Source organism: Theropithecus gelada, chromosome 20 (assembly GCF_003255815.1).
Source record: "Theropithecus gelada isolate Dixy chromosome 20, Tgel_1.0, whole genome shotgun sequence".
Taxonomy (NCBI): Eukaryota; Metazoa; Chordata; class Mammalia; order Primates; family Cercopithecidae; genus Theropithecus; species Theropithecus gelada.
This window is the reverse complement of record NC_037688.1, coordinates 25817519-25842035: the sequence shown is the minus strand read 5'-3', so window position 1 is coordinate 25842035 and position 24517 is coordinate 25817519. Positions and strand designations below refer to the sequence as shown.

Below are 24517 nucleotides of genomic sequence, written 5' to 3'. Positions count from 1 at the left end.
CTAACCCACACGCTTTACTACACCCCAATGGCCACCACTGCACGCCAAAAACCCTCTGCTCATCTGCTGCCAGGACTTCAGCACGGACCCCAAATAGATCTCCAAAAATCTACACTTGCCCCTTCCTATCCAATCTATTTACAATAGCCAGCATGGGATCCTAAAAAGGCAACTCTGATAATATCACTCCCCCCATTTATACCTTTCAGTGGCTTCCCACTGACTTTAGGAAAAATCCTAAACCTTTATAATGGCCCACAAGGCCCTGCATGATCAGTCCCTACCCACCTCTCCAGTCTCACCCTCACCTGTGTCTCTCTCACCCTCCCTCTCTGCCCTGGCCACCCTGGCATTCCTTTTTTTTTTTTTTTTTTTTTGAAATGTAGTCTCACTCTGTTGCCCAGGCTGGAGTGTAGTGGTGCAATCTCAGCTCACTGCAACCTCCACCTTTCAGGTTCAGCCTCCTGCCTTAGCCTCCCGAGTAGCCGGGATTACAGGTACCCACCACCACACCCACCTAACTGCTGACCTCAGGTGATCCGCCCATTTTGGCCTCCCAAAGAGCTGGGATTACAAGTGTGAGCCACTGTGCCCGGCCACCCTGGCCTTCCTTTAAAGTCTCCCACACCAAACTGTCTGCTGCCCTGGGGCCTGCCCACTTGCAGTTCTGTCTGGAATACTCTCCCCATCTCCCCAACTTGGACATGCATGCCCATACTAAGGTCCCCTTGTCCTTGAATGCCCCCTTTGTAGAGATGTGTCCCTGTAGAAAATCAAATTCAGGTCCCTGGTCCCATGCTTTCCCAACACCCTACATTTCTCTGCAGCTCAGTTACACTCCATGTGTCCACACTGAGTGCTGTCGTTTCTTGTTCAATGCCCAGCTCCTCCTGGAGACCACCAGGACAACAAGCTCTATAAGAACAGGAGTGTGGCTGCTTAGTTCACTGCCAGGTTTCTAGCACTAAGCCAGGTACCTGGCCTTTAGAGGCTGCTTTGTAAGGTATGACTGAATACCCCACTGTGGTAGCCGAGAGGACAGCCTCTTGTAGGGTGGCTGGTCTGGGAACTTCCTCTGGCACTCTGTCAGAGGTGCCTGACTCACCCTGCCTCTAAGGAGGCTCCTCTGAGAAAAACTAGGCAGCCCCCATGCCTTTCCCAGTTACTGCCACAACCACTCACCCCACCCTGAGATCACACTCACATCACACTTTAGTCACTTATTTCCAATCTCTTCTACCATTCCTTTTAAGGGCTGGTCTCCTCTATTACTTCCAATTTCTTAAGACAGTAACCTTGGCCAGGCACAGTGGCTCACGCCTGTAATCCCAGCACTTTGGGAGGCCAAGGCGGGAGGATCACCTGAGATAAGGAGTTCGAGACCAGCATGGCCAACATGGTGAAACCCTGTCTCTACTAAAAATAAAAAAATTAGCCAGGCATGGTGGTGCGCACCTGTAATCCCAGCAACTCGGGAGGCTGAAGCAGAAGAATCACTCGAACCAGGGAGGCGGAGGTTGCAGTTAGCCGAGATCACACCACTGCCCTCTAGCCTGGGCAACAGAGTGAGACTCCATCTCAAAAAGTAAAAAATAGTAACCTTAACTTCAGTTACATGGACATCATATCCTGTTAACCTTAAAAAAAAAAAAAGACATTAAAGAAAAATTATCTCCAAACATGTTGAGTTTATTTGAGAATGGGAGAAAAGGATTATAATCCAGGATGCAGCAAGCCACAAGTACATATGGTGATAGAAGGGGAAAAGGAAGCTTTTATTAGCAGAAAGGGAGAGATTTATATAAGTTGCTTAGAAACAGAGTTCACGGCCAGACACAGTGGCTCACACCTGTAATCCCTAGCACTTTAGGAGGCCAAGGCAGGCGGATCACGAGGTCAAGAAATCGAGACCATCCTGGCCAACATGGTGAAACTCCATCTCCACTACAAATATAAAAATTAGCTGGGTGTGGCAGCACACGCCTGTAGTCCCAGCTACTCGGGAAGCTGAGGCAGGAGAATCACTTGAACCTGGGAGGCAGAGGTTGCAGTGAGCCAAGATCACGCCATTGCACTCCAGCCTGGTGACAGAACAAGACTCCGTCTCAAAAAAAAAATAAAATAAAATAAACGAGTTCATGAGTTCCCCAGAGGATCAAAGCCAGCGCTGTCTTCAGTTCATTGGTGGAGATGCCATTGCTGGGAAAGTATTCTTTCCAGAGCATTTTATCTGAATTACGATAGTCCTAAAAAATGTCTATGCCAGGCAAGGTGGCTCACACCTGTTATCCCATCACTTTGGGAGGCCAAGGCAGGAGGATCACTTGAGGCCAGGAGTTTGAGACCAGTCTGCACAACATAGCAAGACCCCATCTCTACTAAAAAATATATATATTTTTTTTAACTAGCCAGAAGTGATGGAAGGTGCCTGCAGTCCCAGCCACTACAGGAGTCTTAAGCAGGAGAATCATTTGGAGTCCAGGAGTTCGATGCAGCAGTGAGCTATGATTGTGCAACTGTACTCCAGCCTGGGTGACAGAGCAAGGCCCTGTCTCCAAAAAAAAAAAAAAAGAAAAAAAAATAATGTCTACTGATAAACCTTGTCATAGAAATATATATACACATGCAAAACATGCAGGCCATGCAAAGCAGGTGATTCATGAAAGACATGAAGGGATTTCTAGTGGGTTTTTATTCATTTATTTATTTATATATATATTTTTTGAGATGGAGTCTCACTCTGTCGCCGAGGCTGGAGTGCAGTGGCGTGATCTTGGCTCACTGTAACCTCCACCTCCCAGGTTCGAGCAATTCTCCTGCCTCAGCCTCCCGACTAGCTGGGACAAAAATTAACCACCATGCCCGGCTAATTTTTTTTTTTTTTTTTTTTCTGAGACGGAGTCTTGGTCTGTCGCCCAGGCTGGAGTGCAGTGGCGCAATCTCGGCTCAGTGCAAGCTCCGCCTCCCGGGTTCACGCCATTCTCCTGCCTCAGCCTCCCGAGTAGCTGGGACTACAGGCGCCCGCCACCGCGCCCGGCTAATTTTTTTGTATTTTTAGTAGAGACGGGTTTTCACCATGTTGACCAGGATGGTCTCGATCTCCTGACCTCGTGATCCTCCCACCTCGGCCTCCCAAAGTGCTGGGATTACAGGCGTGAGCCACAGCGCCCGGCCGCCCAGCTAATTTTTGTGTTTTCAGTAGAGATGGGGTTTCACCATGTTGACCAGGATGGTCTCGAACTCCTGACCTCAAGTGATCCGCCCGCCTCAGCCTCCCAAAGTGCTGGGATGGCAGGTGTGAGTCACCACTCCTGTCCTCTAGTGGAGTTTTTAGAAAAGCCTTGGAAATAGTTCTTATCTCGGACATGTAAGCATGAGCTCCCTCTACTTCACACCTTCCTTGTCCTATTTTGACAAAAGCGGTTTCATCCTGGTATCTGCAACTTTCATAATCCCATTAATTATAATGCTTTCAGATTGAACATAGCACTATTCAGGGAAAACAATGGGTATAAACAAACTTTACCATTCCCTTCTCTGTCAATTTTCTCCAAAGACAATGCATGCTTAAAAAGCAATTTCTGGCCAGGCATGCTGGTTCACACCTGTAATCCCAGCACTTTGGGAGGCTGAGGCGGGAGGATCATTTGAGGCCAAGAGTTCAAGACCAGCCCAGGCAACATGATAAGACCCCACCTCTACAAAAAATTAGCTGGGCACGGTGGTGCACACCTGTGGTCCTAGCTACTCCACCCGCCTCAGTCTCCCAAAGTGTTGGGATTACCAGCGTAAGCCATTGCATCTAGCTCTAAAATACAAATTTATAAAGTCAACTAGAATTAAATATTTAGAGAATTATCCTATTTCCTACTCTGAATGTGTGGTTGGGTGCAGTGGCTCATGCCTATAATCCCAACACTCTGGGAGGCCAAGGTGGGCAGATTATCTGAGCTCAGTAGTTCGAGACCAGCCTGGGCAACATGGCAAACCCCATATCTACCAAAAAATACAAAAATTAGCCGGGTATGGTGGCGCGGGCCTGTGATCCCACCTACTTGCGGGGCTGAGGCAGGAGAATCATTTGAATTTGTGAGACGGAGGCTGCAGTGAGCCAAGATCGTATCACTGCACTCTAGCCTGGAAATCAGAGCAAGACTCTGCCTCAAAAAAAAATTTTTAAAGTGTAAATACACCAGGTGTGGTAGCTCACACCTGTAATCCTAACACTTTGGGAGGCTGAGGCAAGAGGATCATTTGAGCCCAAGAGTTCAAGACCAGTCAGGGCAACATAGTAAGACCCCCATCTCTAATAAAAAAAAAAAATTTAAAAATAAATAAATAAATAAAATTAAAAACAAAAAAACAAAATATATATACATGACAAAAAGTAAAAATGATTTGTTAGATTTGAGGAGAAAGAGATGACATAGCTTTTTTTTTTTTTTTTTTTTTTTTTAGCAATGGGACCTTGCTGGGTTACCCAGGCTGGAGTGCAGTGGCACAATCATGGCTCACTGCAGTCCTAAACTCCTGGGCTCTAGGGATCCTCCCATCTCAGCGTCTGCAGTAACTGGGACTACAGGCACGTTCCACCACATCTAGCTAAGTTTGTGTTTAAATTTTTCTGTCGCGATAGGGTCTTGCTATGTTGCTCAGGCTAGTCTCCAACTCCTGGCCTCTAGCGATTCTTCTGCCTAACTTTCCGAAGTGCTGGAATCAAGCTTGACCCACTGTGCCCAGCCCTGATATAGCATTTCATAGTTAAGATTCTGAGCTCTGGAATTGGACAGACCTTCATTTGAATCCCAGTTGTTCCTCGGGCACAGTAATTAACCCAGCTGAGCCTCAGCTTCTCCTTGTGGAATATGAGGCTCCACTATAGGAGTCAAAGGAAATGCTGTGAAGAGTGAATTCCATGGTGTACAACAGTTCTCAGCATATACTAAAGGCTTAATAAATGTTAGCCATAACATCTCATCATCATGCTTTCACGGTTTCAACACTCTAATGCTTTTTTTTTTTTTTTTTTGAGATGGAGTCTCGTACTGTCTCCCAGGCTGGAGTGCAGTGGCGCGATCTCGGCTCACTGCAACCTCTGCCTCCTGGGTTCAAGCAATTCTCCTGCCTCAGCCTCCCGAGTAGCTGGGATTACAGGTGCCCGCCACCATGCCCAGCTAATTTTTTATATATATATTTTTTTAGTAGAGACAGGGTTTTACCAGGTTGGCCAGGCTGGTCTCAAACTCCTGACTTCGTGATTCACCTGCCTTGGCCTCCTAAAGTGCTGGGATTACAGGCGTGACCCACCGCGCCCAGCCTCTAATGTCTATTATTATGTTGTCATATCGACAAACATATGCTAGCTCTTTTAAGATCAAGGCGTGAGGTGTAAAGACATGAAAAGCACTAAGCTCTTAACCTCAAAGAGCTTCTCGGCTCTACCACTGCCATCATCTATCAACTGAACCACGACAATAGTCTCCAAACCACTCTCTGTGCTTCCAGGCTTATCACTTCCAATCCATGCTCCTTCCAGCCAAAGGGCTCTTTCCAAAAGCAAATCAAGACATGATATTTCCATTTCTGGACATCTTCCCTACTGCCCGTAAAATTAAGTCTGCACTCTTTAACACAGTAAATATAAGGTCTGGTCTCTTCTGCCACAGAAGCCTCTTTCATCACTTGCCTCCTGCCCTCAGAACTCCCCCATGCTAAGCTTCAGCTATTCTGAAATATTTCCAGTTCCTCAACCTGGCCTGCTCTCTCTCAGTATGGGGTCTCTGGACAAGCTGCCCCTGCCCAGGGGCCACATCCCTATTCTTCCACCTGACTGACTCCCTGTAGACTTTTAGAACCTCATTACAGATGTCACCTCCTCCTGGAAGCCTTCTCTGACCAACATCTCCCAAAACAGGGTAAAGGCACCTCTGAGCTCACTCCTGTCCTGGCATGGAGCTATCCTGGCACCTATTAATAGAAGAGCAAGTATCTGTCAATATGCCTTCTTCACTGTAAGGTGAAAATAGGCACTGTGGCTTGTTCATCACCAGATCCTCATCAGAGAGTATACAATCTGGCATATGGTGGACGCTTAGTGTTTGCTGTAAAAAGAAGTTAATGGCAGCCGGGTGAGGTGGCTCATGCCTATAATTCCAGCACTTTGGGAGGCCAAGGCAGGCGGATTACCTGAGGTCGGGAGTTTGAGACCAGATCAGCCCGACCAACATGGAGAAACCCCGTCTCTACTAAAAATACAAAATTAGCCGGGCGTGATGGTGCATGCCAGTAATCCCAGCTACTCAGGAGGCTGAGGCAGGAGAATTGCTTGAACCCAGGAGGCGGAGGTCGCGGTGAGCTGAGATCACGCCACTGCACTCTAGCCTGGGCAACAAAAGCGAAACTCCATCTCCAAAAAAAAAAAAAAAAAAGAAGTTAATGGACCACATGCAACAAGAGCTATGATTCAGTGCATGCTTTGGTCACAGAAGAACTCTATCCCAGCCAAAGTGCATTTAAAGTGCTTTGTTATCACTCAAGTTTGGTTTTAGAGGAGATGAATGACTACTCCAATCTCTGGCTTACCCAGTAAAAAACTACAAGCCCTTTGGCCAACTTACATGGGAGGCATCACTTGAGTGAACAAGATTCAGATAAGGAAGCAATAGAAGAGGTTGAGCCCAATTCTGGATACTGATTAGGAGATAATCTGCAGGCAACAGGGATTCATGAATGGCTTTTGAGTCAAAGGGTAACATGGCCATAGCTGTTGTTTATTTTTTTTTTTTAGACGGACTCTTGCTCTATCACCCAGGCTGGAGTGCGATGGCATGATCTCAGCTTACTGCAACCTCCGCCTCCCTGGTTCAAGTGATTCTTCCGCCTCAGCCTCCCTAGTAGCTGGGATTACAGGCGTGTGCCACCACGCCCAGCTAATTTTTGTATTTTTGTAGAGACGGGGTTTCACCACGTTGGCCAGGCTGGTCTTGAACTCCTGACCTCGTGATCTGCCTGCCTTGGGCTCTCAAAGTGCTGGGATTACAGGCGTGAGCCACCACACCCAGCCTAGCTGTGCTTTGATAACATCATTTGGGAAACAGAAGGTGGACTAGAGGGTAAAAGACAAAGAGCAGGTAGGGAGCTGGATAAGAAGGAAGGTCAAAGGGTCCAGGCATACTATAGTGACAATGACTGAAATATGATTACCTGTGCAACAGTCCTGCTACAGGTGGGAAAACGGAGGAACAATAAAGGAATATTAACAGCACTTTTTATTGTTGTAATGCTTGCAATCTCCAAAGTGCTTCATTTATAACTGTGATTCTCAAGCCTAGTTACATCTGGAGAGGTTTTTAAAAATACCAATTTCTGGGCCGGGCACAGTGGCTCACATCTGTAATCCCAGCACTTTGGGAGGCCGAGGTAGGCGGATCAACTGAGGTCAGGAGTTCAAGATCAGCCTGGTCAACATGGCAAAACCTCGTCTCTACTAAAAATGCAGAATTAGCTGGGTGTGGTAGCACGCACCTGTAATCCCAGCTACTGGGGTGGCTAAGGCAGAAGAATCACTTGAACCTGGGAGGCAGAGGTTGCAGTGAGTCGAGATTGTGCCACTGAAGTCTAGCCTGGGTGACAGAGTAAGACTCTGTCTAGGCCTTACCCCAAATCAATTAAATCAGAATGTAAATTCCACAAGGGCAGGAATTTTGGCTGTTTTGTTCACAGTCAGTGCCTGGCACATGCATGGTGCTCAGGAAGTATTTGTTGAATGAATGAATATACCATTATTAACTGAGATCCAAGGAACACACCAAGCTCCTGATCCCAGGAGCTTAGATTTTTTTCACAATAAGGACACCTTTCCTATTTCTAAAGCACTACTTATAAAAATATCTCAAGAAAACAATTAGAAGTTACTCAATGTCTACCGTGAGTGAGGGGGAAAAACGGTAGGCAGTGTCGCCGGGCGTGGTGGCTCACACCTGTAATCCCAGCACTTTGGGAGGCCGAGGCGGGCGGATCACGAGGTCAGAAGATTGAGACCATTCTGGCTAACATGGTGAAACCCCGTCACTACTAAAAATACAAAAAATTAGCCAGGCGTGGTGGCGGGCGCCTGTAGTCCCAGCTACTCGGGAGGCTGAGGCAGGAGAATGGCATGAACCGGGGAGGTGGAGCTTGCAGTGAGCCGAGATGGTGCCACTGCACTACAGCCTGGGCGATAGAGCGTGACTCTGTCTCAAAAAAAAAAAAAAGGTAGGCAGTGTCTAGTGATGTGACAAGAAGAAATTAGTGGCCATGGGCACAGACAGGCTTAGGCAAGCTCTAACTCCTGTGAAATTTTGAGGTAATCATATTGTAAGGACTCAAGCATAATGAGAAAACAACTATATATTAACCAGCTACCCTACCCTGGATGTTTAAACAAAACCCAAAAACCCAAATGCACATACATACGTATTATTTTGTTCTGATACTTCGGGATTACTTTGATATATTTGTTCTGGCTTTGTACAGAGTAATTCTTTGTTTGATTTCTGAAAAACAGTGGCACATGGAAATGGATGAAACCTGTTGGGACAAACATCCAAACGACTTTTTTTTTTTTTTTTTTAGACAGAGCGTCGCCCTGTCGCCCAGGCTGGAGTGCAGTGGTGTGATCTCGGCTCACCGCAACAACCTCCACCTCCCGGGTTCAAATGATTGTCCTGCCTCAGCCTCCGGAGTAGCTGGGATTACAGGCGTGAGCCTGGCCCCAAGGAACTATTTGGATAAGGAGGAGCCCTGAGTTTGTAGAATCATAAAAGTAGCATAGAATCCGGCCGGGCACAGCAGCTCACACCTGTAATCTCAGCAAAGACGGGCAAATCACCAGGTCAGGAGTTTGAGATCAGCCTGCCCATCAGAGTGAAACTCTGTCTCTATTAAAAACACAAAAGTTACCTGGGCGTGGTAGCGCATGCCTGTAATCCCAGCTACTCAGATGGCTGAGGCAGGAGAATCCCTTGAACCCAGAAGGCAGAGGCTGCAGTGAGCCAAGACTGCAACACTGCACTTCAGCCTGGGCAACAGGGTGAGACTGTCTCAAAAAAAAAAAAAAAAAAAGTCTCCAGCCATTGTCAAATATGGTGGGAGGGAAAGGGGGGGGAAGGGCAAAATCACCCTTGTTTTAGAACCACTACCTTATCCAATGACTGTTCATTCACCCATCACTACTCAAAACTTTCTCTTCGTACTTCCAGATGTTTTCTTGTGGAGAAAAAAAAGCCTCTACTCCTCTGGTTTATCTGGCAACTCTCCAGAAAGTCTAATTGTGTAGCACAAGGGTAGAGTGTACTTAAAATTGTAAAAGTTTTTCTTCATACTATTCCAAAAAAAGCAGTTTTTTTTTTTTTTTTTTTTTTTTTTGTGAGACGGAGTCTCGCTCTGTCGCCCGGGCTGGAGTGCAGTGGCCGGATCTCAGCTCACTGCAAGCTCCGCCTCCCGGGTTTACGCCATTCTCCTGCCTCAGCCTCCCAAGTAACTGGGACTACAGGCGCCCGCCATCTCGCCCGGCTAGTTTTTTGTATTTTTTAGTAGAGACGGGGTTTCACCGTGTTCGCCAGGATGGTCTCGATCTTCTGACCTCGTGATCCACCCGTCTCGGCCTCCCAAAGTGCTGGGATTACAGGCTTGAGCCACCGCGCCCGGCCAAAAAAGCAGTTTTTATCTTTTCAGTGGTATTTGATGAAACTAAAACGCTTTCTCCAGATGTTACGAACCTCCCAGAGAGTTAACCCATAAACATTTACCTTATCTCCCACCCCAGGCACTGCGGATTACAGAAAATATCTGACACCCATTTTCCAGATCTGTTCAATAAGTGTCTGTTGGGCATGGTGGCTCACGCTTGTAATCCCATCACTTTGGGAGGTCGAGGTGGGAAGATCACTTGAGGCCAGGAGTTCCAGACCAGCGAGGCCAACATGGTGAAACCCTGCCTCTACTAAAAATAGAAAAAAGGGGCCGGGCGCGGTGGCTCAAGCCTGTAATCCCAGCACTTTGGGAGGCCGAGACGGGCGGATCACGAGGTCAGGAGATCGAGACCATCCTGGCTAACACGGTGAAACCCCGTCTCTACTAAAAAAATACAAAAAAAAAAACTAGCTGGGCGAGGTGGCGGCGCCTGTAGTCCCAGCTACTTGGGAGGCTGAGGCAGGAGAATGGCATAACCCGGGCGGCGGAGCTTGCAGTGAGCTGAGATCCGGCCACTGCACTCCAGCCTGGGTGACAAAGCCAGACTCCGTCTCAAAAAAAAAAAAAACAAAATAGAAAAAAGTAGCCGGGAGTGGGTGGTGCATGTCTGTAGTCTCTGCTACTCGGGAGGCAGAGGCAGGAGAATCGCTTGAACCCAGGAGGCGGAGGTTGCAGTGAGCCGAAATCGCGCCACTGCACTCCAGCCTGGGTGACAGAACGAGACTGTGTCTCAGGACAAAAAAAAAAAAAAAATGGTGACTCATATAGTTCTTGTTTTTACAACCCGAATATCTGAATTCAGGTAAAATATTCTGCCTGACCAGGGCTACATGATAAGCCACGTACCTGCTCACTTCGCAGGGTCGCAGCACCCTTCTTACTACTATTTAGGCAATATAGGTTTCTGACCGGGAAACCAGCGGAGCTGAGCGGGCTGCAAGAGGGGTGGGTTCAGGATGAGAAGTTGGGATGCGTGACGAAGGAGTAGAGAGTGAATCTTGGCTGAAAAGTAAGGAAAATAACTGTGAAGAAGAGATGACCTAGCTTGAAATAAAGCCTGAAGACCTCACCTCCCACTTGAGAGAGAGAAGCAGCTGAAGGCCATCAGCTTGCACTCTGGGCTCTCAGACAGGGAGCGTGAGGGGTTGAGACCAGATCTACGATTTCACACCCCTGTCTCGGCCCCTAGGCCTGACCATTCATTCAAATTCTCAATAAAAAAGGATTACCAGACCCTGCGCAGGGAACACATCTGGGAAAACAGCTGCAACCTCGGAGACCAGCACGGGACAAGCTATCTCTGGGCAATAAGGAACAACTAAAGAGAATCCCAGGAACCAGGTAACCAATCGCCAGAAGCCCTCCGCCCTCATGATCCATTGGGTCAAGGCCCCACTGCCGCCTCGTATCGCCAGCCTCCAGTCCTGCCTCCACGACGCACCCTTCCCCAAGGCTGGCCGGGTCTGGATGTCGCCATCCCCTATTCCGAGCTACAGACCTCGCAGCTGAACTCTTAAAGAGAACCTCCCTTCTTCCTCACGGTGCTGCAGCTCCGTACAATGTACTGAGCCTCGCCAGCCACCGTAGGCGAGGTCGCGGCGCGTCCGTGACGTCACTTGTGTGCGCTTCTGCCGCACTGAGGGAAACATGGCTCTATCGCGGCCAGTGAGGCTCTTTTCCCTCGTGGCTCGGTTGATCCTGGCGCCCCGACGAGGTCTCACGGTCCGCAGTCCCGACGAACCCCTGCCGGTGGTGCGCATTCCAGTGGCTTTACAGCGGCAGTTGGAACAACGGCAGAGCAGGCAGCGGAACCTCCCGAGGCCGGTGCTGGTTCGACCTGGACGGCTGCTGGTCTCGGCGCGGCGGCCGGAGTTCAACCAGCCGGCGCGCCTCACACTGGGTCGTTGGGAGAGCGCGCCGCTAGCCTCTCGAGGCTGGAAGAGTCGACGCGCGCGTCGGGACCACTTCTCCATCGAGCGAGCGCAACAGGAGGCGCCAGCTGTGCAAAAGCTCTCGTCCGAGGGCAACTTTGCTGACCTGGGCCTGGAGCCCCGTGTGCTGCACGCACTACAGGAGGTTGCGCCTGAAGTCGTTCAGCCCACAACCGTGCAGTCTAACACCATCCCCCAACTACTTCGCGGCCGCCACGTCCTTTGCGCCGCAGAAACCGGCAGTGGCAAGACTCTCAGCTACCTCCTGCCGCTGTTTCAACGGCTCATGGGCCAGCCAAGCCTGGACTCCCTTCGTATCCCCGCTCCCCGAGGCCTAGTCCTTGTTCCTTCCCGAGAACTGGCCCAACAGGTGCGGGCTGTGGCCCAACCCTTGGGCCGCTCCTTGGGCCTGCTGGTGCGGGACCTGGAGGGAGGCCACGGCATACGTAGGATCAGGATGCAATTGTCCAGACAACCTTCAGCAGATGTGCTAGTGGCCACTCCAGGGGCTCTGTGGAAGGCCCTGAAAAGTCGACTGATTAGTCTGGAGCAACTCTCATTCTTGGTGTTGGATGAGGCAGACACACTGCTGGATGAAAGCTTCCTGGAACTGGTGGACTACATCTTAGAGAAGAGCCACATAGCAGACGGCCCAGCTGACTTGGAAGACCGCTTCAATCCCAAAGCTCAGTTAGTGCTGGTAGGAGCCACATTTCCCGAAGGTGTAGGCCAGTTGCTGGATAAAGTCGCCAGCCCAGATGCTGTCACCACCATCACCAGCTCCAATCTCCACTGTATCATGCCTCATGTGAAACAGACATTTCTGAGACTGAAGGGAGCAGATAAGGTAGCCGAGCTGGTGCACATTCTCAAGCATCATAACAGAGCAGAAAGGACTGGCCCCTCAGGAACTGTTCTGGTGTTCTGTAATAGCTCCAGCACTGTGAACTGGCTGGGATATATTCTGGATGATCACAAAATCCAACACCTAAGGTTGCAGGGGCAAATGCCAGCCTTAATGAGGGCAGGAATCTTCCAGTCCTTCCAGAAGAGCTCCCGAGACATACTTCTCTGTACAGACATAGCCTCTCGGGGCCTGGACAGCACCGGTGTGGAGCTGGTTGTCAATTATGATTTCCCCCCAACGCTGCAAGATTACATCCACAGAGCAGGGAGAGTGGGCCGTGTGGGGAGCGAGGTTCCAGGCACCGTCATCAGTTTTGTGACCCATCCCTGGGATGTGAGCCTGGTTCAGAAGATTGAGCTGGCGGCTCGCCGAAGGAGAAGTCTTCCAGGACTAGTATCCTCGGTGAAAGAGCCTTTGCCGCAGCAACCGGATTTTGACAAATCTGATTAAAATGTGATCCTAGAACAGGGATATTTCCCAGTATCTTGGGTGGGTGATCACACTTGTGAGTGGGAGGCTGTGGGCTGCCGTCAACTCCTTGAGGGTAGGATGAACTGCCATGTGACTTGGAAAGGTAAGATGCTAGCCAGCATTGGAGAAGAAGCTGCTGAGCATGGCTTTCTGTAGTCTTTCACAAGACACAAGTGGATTTTGACTTTGTATCATGTCATGATTTCTAACAATAAATGATGTTTTTATGTGCCTCCCCTAAGAATATTTAGCACTGGGGCGGAATTCAGTAGTTTCTGAGGATTCATACCCCAGACTGCCACATCTAGGACAAAGGCTCTTTCAGTTGATGTTTTAATTTATAAACATTGAGTTTTTATTTCCTGCCCCCAAAAAGGTATCCATTAAGCCCCCAGGGAAAGGAAAGGAACTATGACCAGCAGTAGACAAGAGTTCTTCACTAACAGCGCTCAAGACAAACAGGCATCTTGGCGAAATCTCTCTGGAAGGTACCGGCAGGAAAGTAAAGGGTAGACTAACACAGAGTTTTGCTTGTACTTCTATCCCAACTCAGTGGCCGAGAAAGAGGAGAGGTGATTAAACTGTTTTACAAAACTGGCAAGATAACCATATAGCATTTTTTTAATATATATATATACAAAAAAATTACAAAAATTAACCCGGCGTGGTGGCACGTGCCTGTAGTCCCAGCTACTCGGGAGGCTGAGGCAGGAGAGTCACTTGAACCTGGGAGGCGGAGGGTGCAGTGAGCCAAGATCATACCACTACACTCCAGCCTGGGGGACAGAGCAAGACTCTTATCTCAAGAAAAAAGCCGGGTGTGGTGGCTCACACCTGTAATCCCAGCACTTTGGGAGGCTGAGGCGGAAGGATCACCTAAGATCAGGAGTTTAAGACCAGCCTGGCAAACATGGCAAAACCCTATCTCTACTAAAAATACAAAAAAAATTAGCTGAATGTGGTGGTGAACGCCTGAAATCCCAACTACTTGGGGGGCTGAGGCGCAAGAATGGCTTGAACCCGGGAGGCAGAGGTTTCGGTGAGCCAAGATTGCACCTCTGCACTCCAGCCTGGGTGACAGAGCCAATACCCTGTCTCAAAAAAAAAAAAACCAATCCTGAGCCCCACTCCAGATGGGATTAAGCTCTCTAAAGTTTGACCTGAGAATACTGTCTTTGTAAACTCCCCTGGGTGATACTCTGGCCCTCCTAAATCGATGAACCATTTGTCTATGCTGTACTGCCTTTCCCAGAGTCCCAGCAAATTCCTATAAGGCTGTGTACCCCCACAAGACCACAGGGATGCTTCCGGACAAGTACTCTCTCCAGAGCGTTGGAGAATCTGAGTGATGTCTTGCTACCCCTCCCGCCAGAACAAACTTCCGAGGAACCGTACCCTTGATATTTTACCTCCTACCACTCCCTGCAGGCCGTCTGCTGTAATTAGCACCACACTAAAGCAACATATGAGAGAAGGTGCTGTGATTCTCAACCAGGGTGACCCAGTCTCCAAAGATCAGGCCGTCTGTACCTCCTGGGCATATCCCCTCTGCAATAACCCCACTAAATAAATGTCCCATGTTTGTTTTTTCAAGGCCAGTAACAGGGAGACCTCTCGTAAAGGTCATCTCTCTTTAGTAGGAAGTTCTTGGCCACACTGAACTAAAGGCTGCTCCTAGTATGGTCCTAATCAGGCTAAGGGCAGAGTTGCCTGTTTCTTTGAGTAGGACTAAATCACCTTTTTTATATGTAAAAAAAATAGACACAAGGTCTAGCTATGTTACCCAGGCTGGTCTCAAACTCCTGGGCTCAAGAGATACTCCTGCCTCCACCTTCCAAAGTGCTAGGATTACAGGCGTGAGTCATCATGCCTGGCCCAAATGACCTTTTGGTACCTCTTTACAGTGCTGACCTGGGCTGCTGCTGGGGGCTAAACCTCATCCTTTCATAGTGATGAGACTGTCATTGTTTGCCTATTTAAAGAGAGGGCAGTGTAATGATAAGGTTATGATTTTGTATTGTTACTTTTTTTTTTTTTTTGAGACAGAGTCTTACTCTGTCACCCAGGCTGGAGTACAGTGGCACAATCTCGGCTCATTGCAACCTCCGCCTCCCAGGTTCAAGCAATTCTTGGGCCTCAGCCTCCTGAGTAGCTGGGATTACAAGTGCACATCAACATGCGCAGCTAGTTTTTATATTTTTAGTAGAGACAGGGTTTTGCCATGTTAGCCAGGCTGGCTGTGAACTCCTGGCCTCAAGTGACCCACCTGCCTCAGCCTCCCAAAGTGCTGGAATTACAGGCGTGAGCCAAGGCGCCTCGCCAGTCATTTGGGATTCTTATCTTGTCATGAATTTGTTTGAATTTCATGTTAAAATAGGCTCACCTGTAGACGTGGCATCTCACATCTATAATCCCAGCACTTTGGGAGGCCAAGGCAGGAGGATCACTTGAGGCCAGGAGTTCCAGGTTACAGTGAGCTATGATGGTGCCACTGTACTCTAGCCTGGATGACAAAGTGAGACTCTGTTTCTGAAAAAAGAATAAATTTTAAAAATAGAACCATCATGCGCACTTCAGACAGTCATTTGGGAGCCTCATTTTGCCTTAGAGCACATTTAACATACCTCCCAGTGTACATCACCTTTTTTTTTGGCGGGGGGGGGATGGAGTCTTGCTCTGTTGCCCAGGCTGGAGTGCAGTGGCACGATCTCGGCTCACTGCAAGCTCTGACTCCCAAGTTCATGCCATTCTCCTGCCTCAGCCTCCTGAGTAGCTGGGACTACAGGCACCTGCCACCACTCTTGGCTAATTTTTTGTATTTTTAGTAGAGACGGGGTTTCACCATGTTAGCCAGGATGATCTCGATCTCCTGACCTCGTGATCCGCCCGCCTCGGCCTCCCAAAGTGCTGGGATTACAGGCGTGAGCCACCGCGCCCAGCCACACCACCTTTAAATGTAATGAGTTTGTCCTCATTCTTTTTTTTTTTTTTTTTTTTTGAGACGGAGTCTCGCTGTGCTCCCAGGCTGGAGTGCAGTGGCGTGATCTCAGCTCACTGCAAGCTCCGCCTCCCGGGTTCACGCCATTCTCCCGCCTCAGCCTCCTGAGTAGCTGAGACTACAGGCGCCCGCCACCACGCCCGGCTAGTTTTTTGTATTTTTAGTAGAGACGGGGTTTCACCATGTTAGCCAGGATAGTCTCGATCTCCTGACCTCGTGATCCACCCGCCTCGGCCTCCCAAAGTGCTGGGATTACAGGCTTGAGCCACCGCGCCCGGCCTGTCCTCATTCTTAATAGCTACAATCTGGAGCTCCAAACGAAGCCCTGCTGACAGAATGCCTCTCTGCTACCTGTATGACCTTGGATAGACCCCTAACCTCTTGGCTTTCTTGAGTCTTAGGTGGTAAAAATGTGAGGGTGCTATGAATTTACATTGGGGCAGAACAAAGTCAAGAAGAGCCTGTATGGCCAGGCGCGGTGGCTCAAGCCTGTAATCCCAGCACTTTGGGAGGCCAAGGCGGGTGGATCACGAGGTCAGGAGATCGAGACCATCCTGGCTAACATGGTGAAACCCCGTCTCTACTAAAAATACAAAAAACTAGCCGGGCGTGGTGGCGGGCGCCTGTAGTCCCAGCTACTCGGAGGCTGAGGCAGGAGAATGGCCTGAACCTGGGAGGCGGAGCTTGCAGTGAGCCGAGATCGCGCCACTGCACTCCAGCCTGGGTGACACAGCGCGAGACTCCGTCTCAAAAAAAAAAAAAAAAAAAAAAAAAAAAAAAAAAAAAAAAAAAAAAAAGAAGAGCCTGTATGTTTTCAGTCTTCTTAATTGGAATGTATTCCCTCTCCTATTGAAACCGCCATTGCAAAATTACAACCGAGACAGTGAAAGAGAGTTGATCTAACCAACTCCATCTTGCTTGTAACCTCCAAGCTGTCCTTGTTCATTCCTGACCATAGGCTGAACTAACTTTGGGAGGAACTTAGTTTATAGTTTATAGTTTAAATGCCCTTTCCCAAAAGAAACCCCCTTTTTGCCTGGGGACTAGACTGCCTTTGTAACAAAATCAGCCAAAAGATTAGAAATTATGGTTTAGGAGTCATGCAGCTAGAGGCTACAGGGTTCTTTTTTCTTTTTCTTTTTTTTTTTTTTTTTTTTTTGAGATGGAGTCACTCTTGTTGCCCATGCTGGAGTGCAAAGGCGCTATCTCGACTCACTGCAACCTCCGCCTCCCGGGTTCAAACAATTCTCCTGCCTCAGCCTCCTGACTAACTGGGATTACAGGCATCCGCCACCACACCCGGCTATTTTTTTGTATTTTTAGTAGAGATGGGTTTCACCATGTTGGCCAGGTTGCTCTTGAACTCTTGACCTCAGGTGATTCACCCACCTCGGCCTCCCAAAGTGCTGGGATTACAGGCGTCAGCCACTGCGCCCAGCCGAGGCTACAAGATTCTGACCATTCCCCAAATTGTTCTTGGGGATAACATCACTATATAAAACCTAAGATCATGCTCACTTCAGCAATACATGTAATAAAATTGGAACTATAGAGAAGATTAGCACGACCCCTTGTGCAAGGATGACATGCAAATCCATGAAGCGTTCCATATTTGTTAATGTTTTAATTTTTAAAAATTATATACATAGGCCAGGTGTGGTGGCTCACGCTTGTAATCTCGGAACTTTGGGAGGCCAAGGCAGGTGGATCACTTGAGGTCAGGAGTTGAAGATCAGCCTGACCAACATGGTGAAACTTCATCTCTACTAAAAATACAAACATTAGCCAGCGTGGTAGAGGGTGCCTGTAATCCCAGCTACTCAGGAGGCTGAGGCAGGAGAATCACTTGAACCTGGGAGATGGAGGTTGCAGTGAGCCGAGATCGTGCCACTGCACTCCAGCCTGGGCAACAAAGTTGGACTGGGTCTCAAAAAATATATATATATATATATGTGTGTGTGTGTGTATACATGTATATACACATATGTGTCATATATACATTATATATTATATATGCAACATAATATCAGTGCTTGAGATATTCTGCAGAGCCTACGCTTGATTGGCTAGGCACAGTGGCTCACACCTGTAATCCCAGCACTTTGGAAGGCCAAGGCAGGTGGATCCCTTGAGGACGGGGGAGTTTGAGAGCAGCCTGGCCAACATGACAAAACCCCGTCTCTACTAAAATTACAAAAATTAGCTGGGTGTGGTGGCGGGTGCCTGTAGTCCCAGCTTCTCAGGATGCTGAAACACGAGAATCCCTTGGGGAGCTTGCAGTGAGTCAAGATCATTGCGCCACTGCACTCCAGCCTGGGCAACAGAGTGAGACTCTGTCTCAAAAAATATAAATAAATAAAATAAAAAAGACCTTGCACTTGATGGATCAGCTGACCATCAAGTGGTCAATCTTGTGGCTCTGGTCAATCTTGTAGCTCCCCAACCCAGGAACTGACTCCGGGCAAGAGGATACCTTCGACCACCTATGATTTTTTTTTTTTTTTCTTTGAGACAGAGTCTCACTCTGTCGCGTAGGCTGAAGTGCAGTGGCACGATTTTGACTCACTGCAGTCTCTGCCTCCTGGGCTTCAGTGATTTTAGTTCTTCAGCCTCCCAAGTAGCTAGCTGGGATTACAGATGTGCACCACCATGCCCAGCTAACTTTTGTTTTTGTTGTTGTTTTTGTTTTTGAGGCAGAGTCACGTCTCACTGTCACAAGGCTGGAATGCAATGGCTGGATCTCAGCTCACTGCAACCTCCACCTCCTGGGTTCAGGATTCTTCTGCCTCAGCCTTCCAAGTAGCTGGGACTACAGGCGCATGCCACCACACCCAGCTAATTTTTGTATTTTTAGTAGAGACAGGGTTTCACCATATTGGCCAGGATGGTCTCAATCTCTTGACCTTGTGATCCGCCCACCTTGGCCTCCAAAAGTGCTGGGATTACAGGCATGAGCCACCATATCCAGCCTAATTTTTGTTTTCTCAGTAGAGACAGGATTTCGCCATGTTGGCCAGGCTTGTCAGCCTCCCAGAGTGCTGGGATTACAAGCATGAGCTGCTACGCCCAAGTCAATTCCCTATGATTTCATCTCTGACCCAACCAATCAGCTTTCCCGACTCACTGCCCACCACCCACCAAATTATCTTTAAAAACTCTGATCCCTGAATGTTTAGGGAGACTGATTTGAGTAATAATAAAACTCCAGTCTCCCGCACAGCTAGCTCTGCGTGAATTACTCTTTCTCTATTGCAATTTCCCTGTCTTGATAAATCAGCTTTGTCTAGGCAGTGGCAAAGGGAACCCGTAGGGCAGTTACACTTTGCGTGTGTCCAGATCTCACTTGTCCTTCAAGTCCAGCTGGAAGGAGCCTTCCATGATCCCTTTGTCCATCCCAATCTCTGCCTCTCCTGCTGTTGATTGTTTAGCACCAGTGCGTGGCTACCTATCTATCTCTTAGATTAATCTTGCCTCTCCAGTTCATCTCAGAATTTAGATTTCTCTTGCCCTCCTGTGGTCACTGGAACTTGCACCAGCCAACAGATGTGCCCCACAGAGTGGCTACTAGGCATTTGTAGGGAGGGCTGGATGGGAGGGCCCAAGCAGGATTCCTCTCTATCTATGCCCTGCTCTCCTCCACAAAACCCTGAAGGCCCAAAGCCTGCCCCTTAGGTCACAGATTCCTTATGTGACTTCACTGGGTAGTGATGACCTCACAAGCTTTCACAGTTTCCATGGCAGCGTGACTACACACCTGTGTCCTAGGGAAACCTCCCTACCATTTCTCTGTGAGATACCAATCTGTTTGGTTGGCTGAGAGACAATGTCTGACCGGATCCTCTATATTCTCTCTAACATGTCCTCTGTCCCCTGGGAGGGCAGCGCAGCAGGTAGGCATACAGGGGGCATCTATACAGGAGGCGTTGCTGTACCCACAGCTTCACCTGGCTGACACGTTCCTTTTGGGCTGGCCCACCACACCTCACAGCTTTCCTAGCCATAAGTAATATCGAGGGCGTGGCCACTCAGGGACCCACAGTCTTCCTGCTCACTGCTAAGGGCAAGTGAAATGTCATCTGAGCAGGTGTTCAGACAGGTTCTCATCTTTTTTTTTTTTTTTTAATTGAGACGGGGTCTTGATATGTTGCCGGGGCTGGTCTGAATTTTTTGTTTTGTTTTGTTTTGGTTTGGTTTGAGACAGGGTGTCTGTCGCCCAGGTTGGAGTGCACTGGCATAATCACAGCTCACTGAAACCTCAGCTTCCTGGGCTCAGGGGATTCTCCCAACTCAGTCTCGCTAGTACCTGGGACTACAGGCATGCGCCACCACACCCAGCTAATTTTTTCTATTTTTAGTAGTGACAGGGTTTCGCCATGTTGCCTAGGCTGGTCTTGAACTCCTGAGCTCAAGCGATCTGCCTACCTCAGCCTCCCAAAATGCTAGGATTACGGGCATGAGGCACTGTGCCTGGCCCACCAATTGGTATTAGATATTTTTATTTTACTCTCGCTCTGTTACCCAGGCTGGAGTGCAGTGGCATATTAGATCCTTTTTTTTTTTTTTTTTTTTTTTTCTTTTTTGAGATGGAGTCTCGCTCTGTCTCCCAGACAGGAGTCCAGTGGCCAGATCTCAGCTCACTGCAAGCTCCGCCTCCCGGGTTCACGCCATTCTCCTGCCTCAGCCTCCCAAGTAGCTGGGACTACAGGCGCCTGCCACCTCTCCCGGCTAGTTTTTTGTATTTTTTAGTAGAGACGGGGTTTTACCGTGTTAGCCAGGATGCTCTCGATCTCCTGACCTCGTGATCCACCCGTCTCGGCCTCCCAAAGTGCTGGGATTACAGGCTTGAGCCACCGCGCCCAGCCCTTTTTTTTTTTTTTTTTTTTTTTGAGACAATGTCTCGCTCTGTCACCCAGGCTGGGGAGTGCAGTGGTACGATCTTAGCTCACTGCAACCTCCACCTCCCAGGTTCAAGCGATTCTCCTGCCTCAGCCTCCCAAGCAGCTGGAACTACAGGTGCCCACCACCACGCCTGCCTAATTTTTTGTATTTTTAGTAGAGATGGGGTTTCATCATGTTGGCCAGGCTGGTGCTCCTGGACTCAAGTGATATTCCCTCCTCAGCTTCTCAAAGTGCTGAGATTACAAGCCTGAACCACCACACCCTGCCAATAGTAGATGATTTTTTACAAAACTTGAAAATAATTTCCGAGGCCGGGCGCGGTAGCTCAAGCCTGTAATCCCAGCACTTTGGGAGGCCGAGACGGGCGGATCACGAGGTCAGGAGATCGAGACCATCCTGGCTAACACGGTGAAACCCCGTCTCTACTAAAAAATACAAAAAACTAGCCGGGCGAGGTGGTGGGCGCCTGTAGTCCCGGCTACTCGGGAGGCTGAGGCAGGAGAATGGCGGGAACCCGGGAGGCGGAGCTTGCAGTGAGCTGAGATCCGGCCACTGCACTCCAGCCTGGGCGACAGAGCGAGACTCCGTCTCAAAAAAAAAAAAAAAAGAAAAAGAAAATAATTTCCATTAAAGCCTGAGATGTGACAGACCTTAAGAAATGTATTTTTTGGCCGGGCGCGGTGGCTCACGCCTGTAATCCCAGCACTTTGGGAGGCCGAGGCGGGCGGATCACAAGGTCAGGAGATCGAGACCACGGTGAAACCCCGTCTCTACTAAAAATACAAAAAATTAGCCGGGCGCGGTTGTGGGCGCCTGTAGTCCCAGCTACTTGGGAGGCTGAGGCAGGAGAATGGCGGGAACCCGGGAGGCGGAGCTTGCAGTGAGCTGAGATCGCGCCACTGCACTCCAGCCTGGGCGACAGAGCGAGACTCCGTCTCAAAACAAAACAAAAAAAAAAAGAAATGTATTTTTTGGAAGGGATGAGGAGTATCTCGTGGTCTTCTGCTGCTGCCACAGGCTCCACATAACTGCTTTCACAGCCAGCATCCTGTCTTAGGGGACACACAGAGGTGATAGGCCAAGGCTGTGTCTGGAATGCGAAGAAGATGAAAGGACTTCTTAGGAAGAGACGTGAGAGACGGGAGGCAACACAGTGTATAAGGTAAAAGTTACTAATTCTGGTTTTCTTTCCAGCTGCAGTGCCTGCCACTTCTCCTCCCACACCTGGGCACTACCATGTTCTCTACCGAGGGTGTGGAGAAACTCAGGTAGGCTGGCATGGGGAGACGTACTGCCTGGTTGGTGGCTACCGGGCCTATGGGGATACCCCTTTGGCCACCTCAACAAAGGCTGAAGCAGAGAAGCCAGCCCCCAGCCGTGCTCCCAAGAGACGTCAAGCTACAACAGAGTCAGATAAAGACCTTGGTTGCTCTAGCCCCAAAATTCGGCGCTTGGAGTATAGTGGCAGGAGACTGACCCCACAGAAGCTTGCTGGATGAGCCATTTGGGAGAAAGGACAAATGTTTAGCTGTCTGAGACAGCTAATGCCTCTTCTGCAGTGACCTCCCCTGCCCACCACTGCAGATAGCGCCTGAGTCATTCTACCTAAGCCTTCCTCATCCAGAAGCCCCCTTCCATGCTAACTACCCATGGGCAAGGAGCCTCAGAAACTGTGGTTTAAAATGAGAGGTTGCTTTGAATATCCCAACGCTGAAGCTGGCCTGGAAGAAAACCTGATGTTCCTCTATTCATCTCTCCAGAGTCCCTTTTTGGGCAGAAGAAAGAAAAATCTGTACTCTTGCTAGCCAAGGAGTCAACTGCAGAAAGAGGGTGCAGCATAGCCTAGCAGGGGCCTGGTCTACCAGATGGGCTTTTGCTTTGAGTTACTGCCAGCAACTACCAGCACAAACCAGGAGGGCCAGGACTTGCTGAAACTGGAAGAAGCAGCCCATGGCTAGTCACAGCAGGAGAAAGGCTCCTGCTGGGCATCTCAGGAGGTAGAAGAAAGAGACCTAGGGAGACCTGCCACCTACATCAAGAGCAATATGGAGGAAGTTGAGTAACATCCCCCCTGAAGCTCACGTGTTCCTTTATTTCCTGCCCATTATGGCCCCAGTGAGGTCCCTACTGCTCAATTTTTTAAAAAATGATCTAAAAAATTATTTTTCCGTAACAGTGTTTGACTTGATCTTCTTTCTTTCTTCTTTTTTTTTTTTTCTTTTTGATGGAGTCTCGTTCTGTCGCCCAGGCTGGAGTGTAGTGGCGCTATCTCGGCTCACTGCAAGCTCCGCCTCCCAGGTTCACACCATTCTCCTGCCTCAGCCTCCCGAGTAGCTGGGACTACAAGCGCCCACCACCATGCCCAGCTAATTTTTGTATTTTTAGTAGAGACAGGGTTTCACCGTGTTGACCAGGATGGTCTCGATCTCTAGACCTCATGATCTGCCTGCCTTGGCCTCCCAAAGTGCTGGGATTACAGGCGTGAGCCACTGCGCCTGGCCTCTTTCTTTTATTTTTCTTCTTCTTCTCCTTCTTCTTCTCTCTCTGTCTCTCTTTCTCTCTTTCTGTCTTTCTTAGATGGGGTCTCGGCCCGGCACGGTGGCTCACTCCTGTAATCCCTGCACTTTGGGAGGCTGAGGCGGTGGATCACCTGAGGTCAGGAGTTCAAGACCAACCTGGCCAACACAATGAAACCCCGTCTCTTACTAAAAATACAAAAAATTGGCCGGGCGCAGTGGCTCACGCCTGTAATCCCAGCACTTTGGGAGGCCGAGGTGGGCGGATCACGAGGTCAGGAGATTGAGACCATCCTGACTAACACAGTGAAACCCCATCTCTACTAAAAATACAAAAAATTAGCCCAGCATGTTGGCGGGCGCCTGTAGTCCCAGCTACTCAGGAGGCTGAGGCAGGAGAATGGCGTGAACCCGGGAGGCGGAGCTTGTAGTGAGCCGAGATAGCACCACTGCACTTCAGCCTGGGCGACAGAGCGAGACTCCGTCTCAAAAAAAAAAAAAAAAAAAATTACCGAGCATGGTGGTGGGCCCTTGTAATCCCAGCTACTCAGGAACCTAAGGCAGGAGAATCGCTTGAACCTGGGAGGCGAAGGTTGCAGTGAGCCGAGATCACGCCACTGCACTTCAGCCTGGGCGACAGAGTGAGACTCCATCTTATTAAAAAAAAAAAAAAAAAAGATGGGGTCTTGCCATGTTGTCCAGGCTGATGTTGAACTTCTGGGCTCAAATGACACATCTGCCTTGGCCTCCCAAATAAATAAAAATTAAAAAAAGAAACGCAGAACCTGGCCGTCCACAGTGGCTCACACCTGTAATCCCAATACTTTGGGAGGCCAAGGGGGGAGAATTGCTTGAAGCCAGGAGTTCGAGATGAGCTTGGGCAACTAGTGAGATCCTGTCTCTACAAAAGTAAAAATAGGTATGGTGGTGTGCACCTGTAGTCCTAACCACTTCGGGGGGATGAGGCATGAGGATCGCTTAAAGCCAGGAGTTGAAGGCTGCAGTAAGCTATGATCACACCACTGCATTTCAGCAGTCTGGGTGACTGGTCTCAAAAAAGAAA

At 49.1% G+C, this 24517-nt stretch overlaps 3 protein-coding genes and 1 non-coding gene across 7 annotated transcripts in view; 3 read left to right on the top strand and 1 right to left on the bottom strand.

Moving 5' to 3' along the window:
* The window catches only part of DUS2 (dihydrouridine synthase 2), a 93487-nt gene that overhangs the window by 49578 nt on the left and 19392 nt on the right, over positions 1-24517 (bottom strand). For 2 of the 4 annotated variants that reach the window (XM_025370237.1, XM_025370240.1), the window contains exons 1-2: positions 11231-11638; positions 8455-8534 (exon numbers count right to left, since the gene is read on the bottom strand). The exons of 1 other annotated variant lie outside the window; for it this stretch is intronic. The gene's annotated coding sequence lies outside the window, so the exon portion shown is untranslated. Of the gene's footprint in view, positions 1-8454; positions 8535-11230; positions 11639-24517 lie in introns of those variants that run through there. One more of the 4 variants, XM_025370238.1, reaches the window with a different exon arrangement.
* Positions 10720-13287, top strand: DDX28 (DEAD-box helicase 28). The gene has a single exon (XM_025370236.1). It carries the CDS (start codon positions 11380-11382, stop codon positions 13018-13020), a length of 1641 nt encoding a protein of 546 aa, XP_025226021.1. The 5' UTR covers positions 10720-11379; the 3' UTR covers positions 13021-13287.
* On the top strand, positions 17550-17655 carry LOC112614937. Its single transcript, XR_003117232.1, has one exon. It is a non-coding gene; the product is annotated as a U6 spliceosomal RNA (small nuclear RNA).
* Positions 19722-23113, top strand: DPEP2NB (DPEP2 neighbor). The gene is made up of 2 exons (XM_025370278.1): positions 19722-19929; positions 22133-23113. The coding sequence occupies exons 1-2, from the start codon at positions 19863-19865 to the stop codon at positions 22435-22437; spliced, it is 372 nt and encodes a 123-aa protein (XP_025226063.1). The 5' UTR covers positions 19722-19862; the 3' UTR covers positions 22438-23113.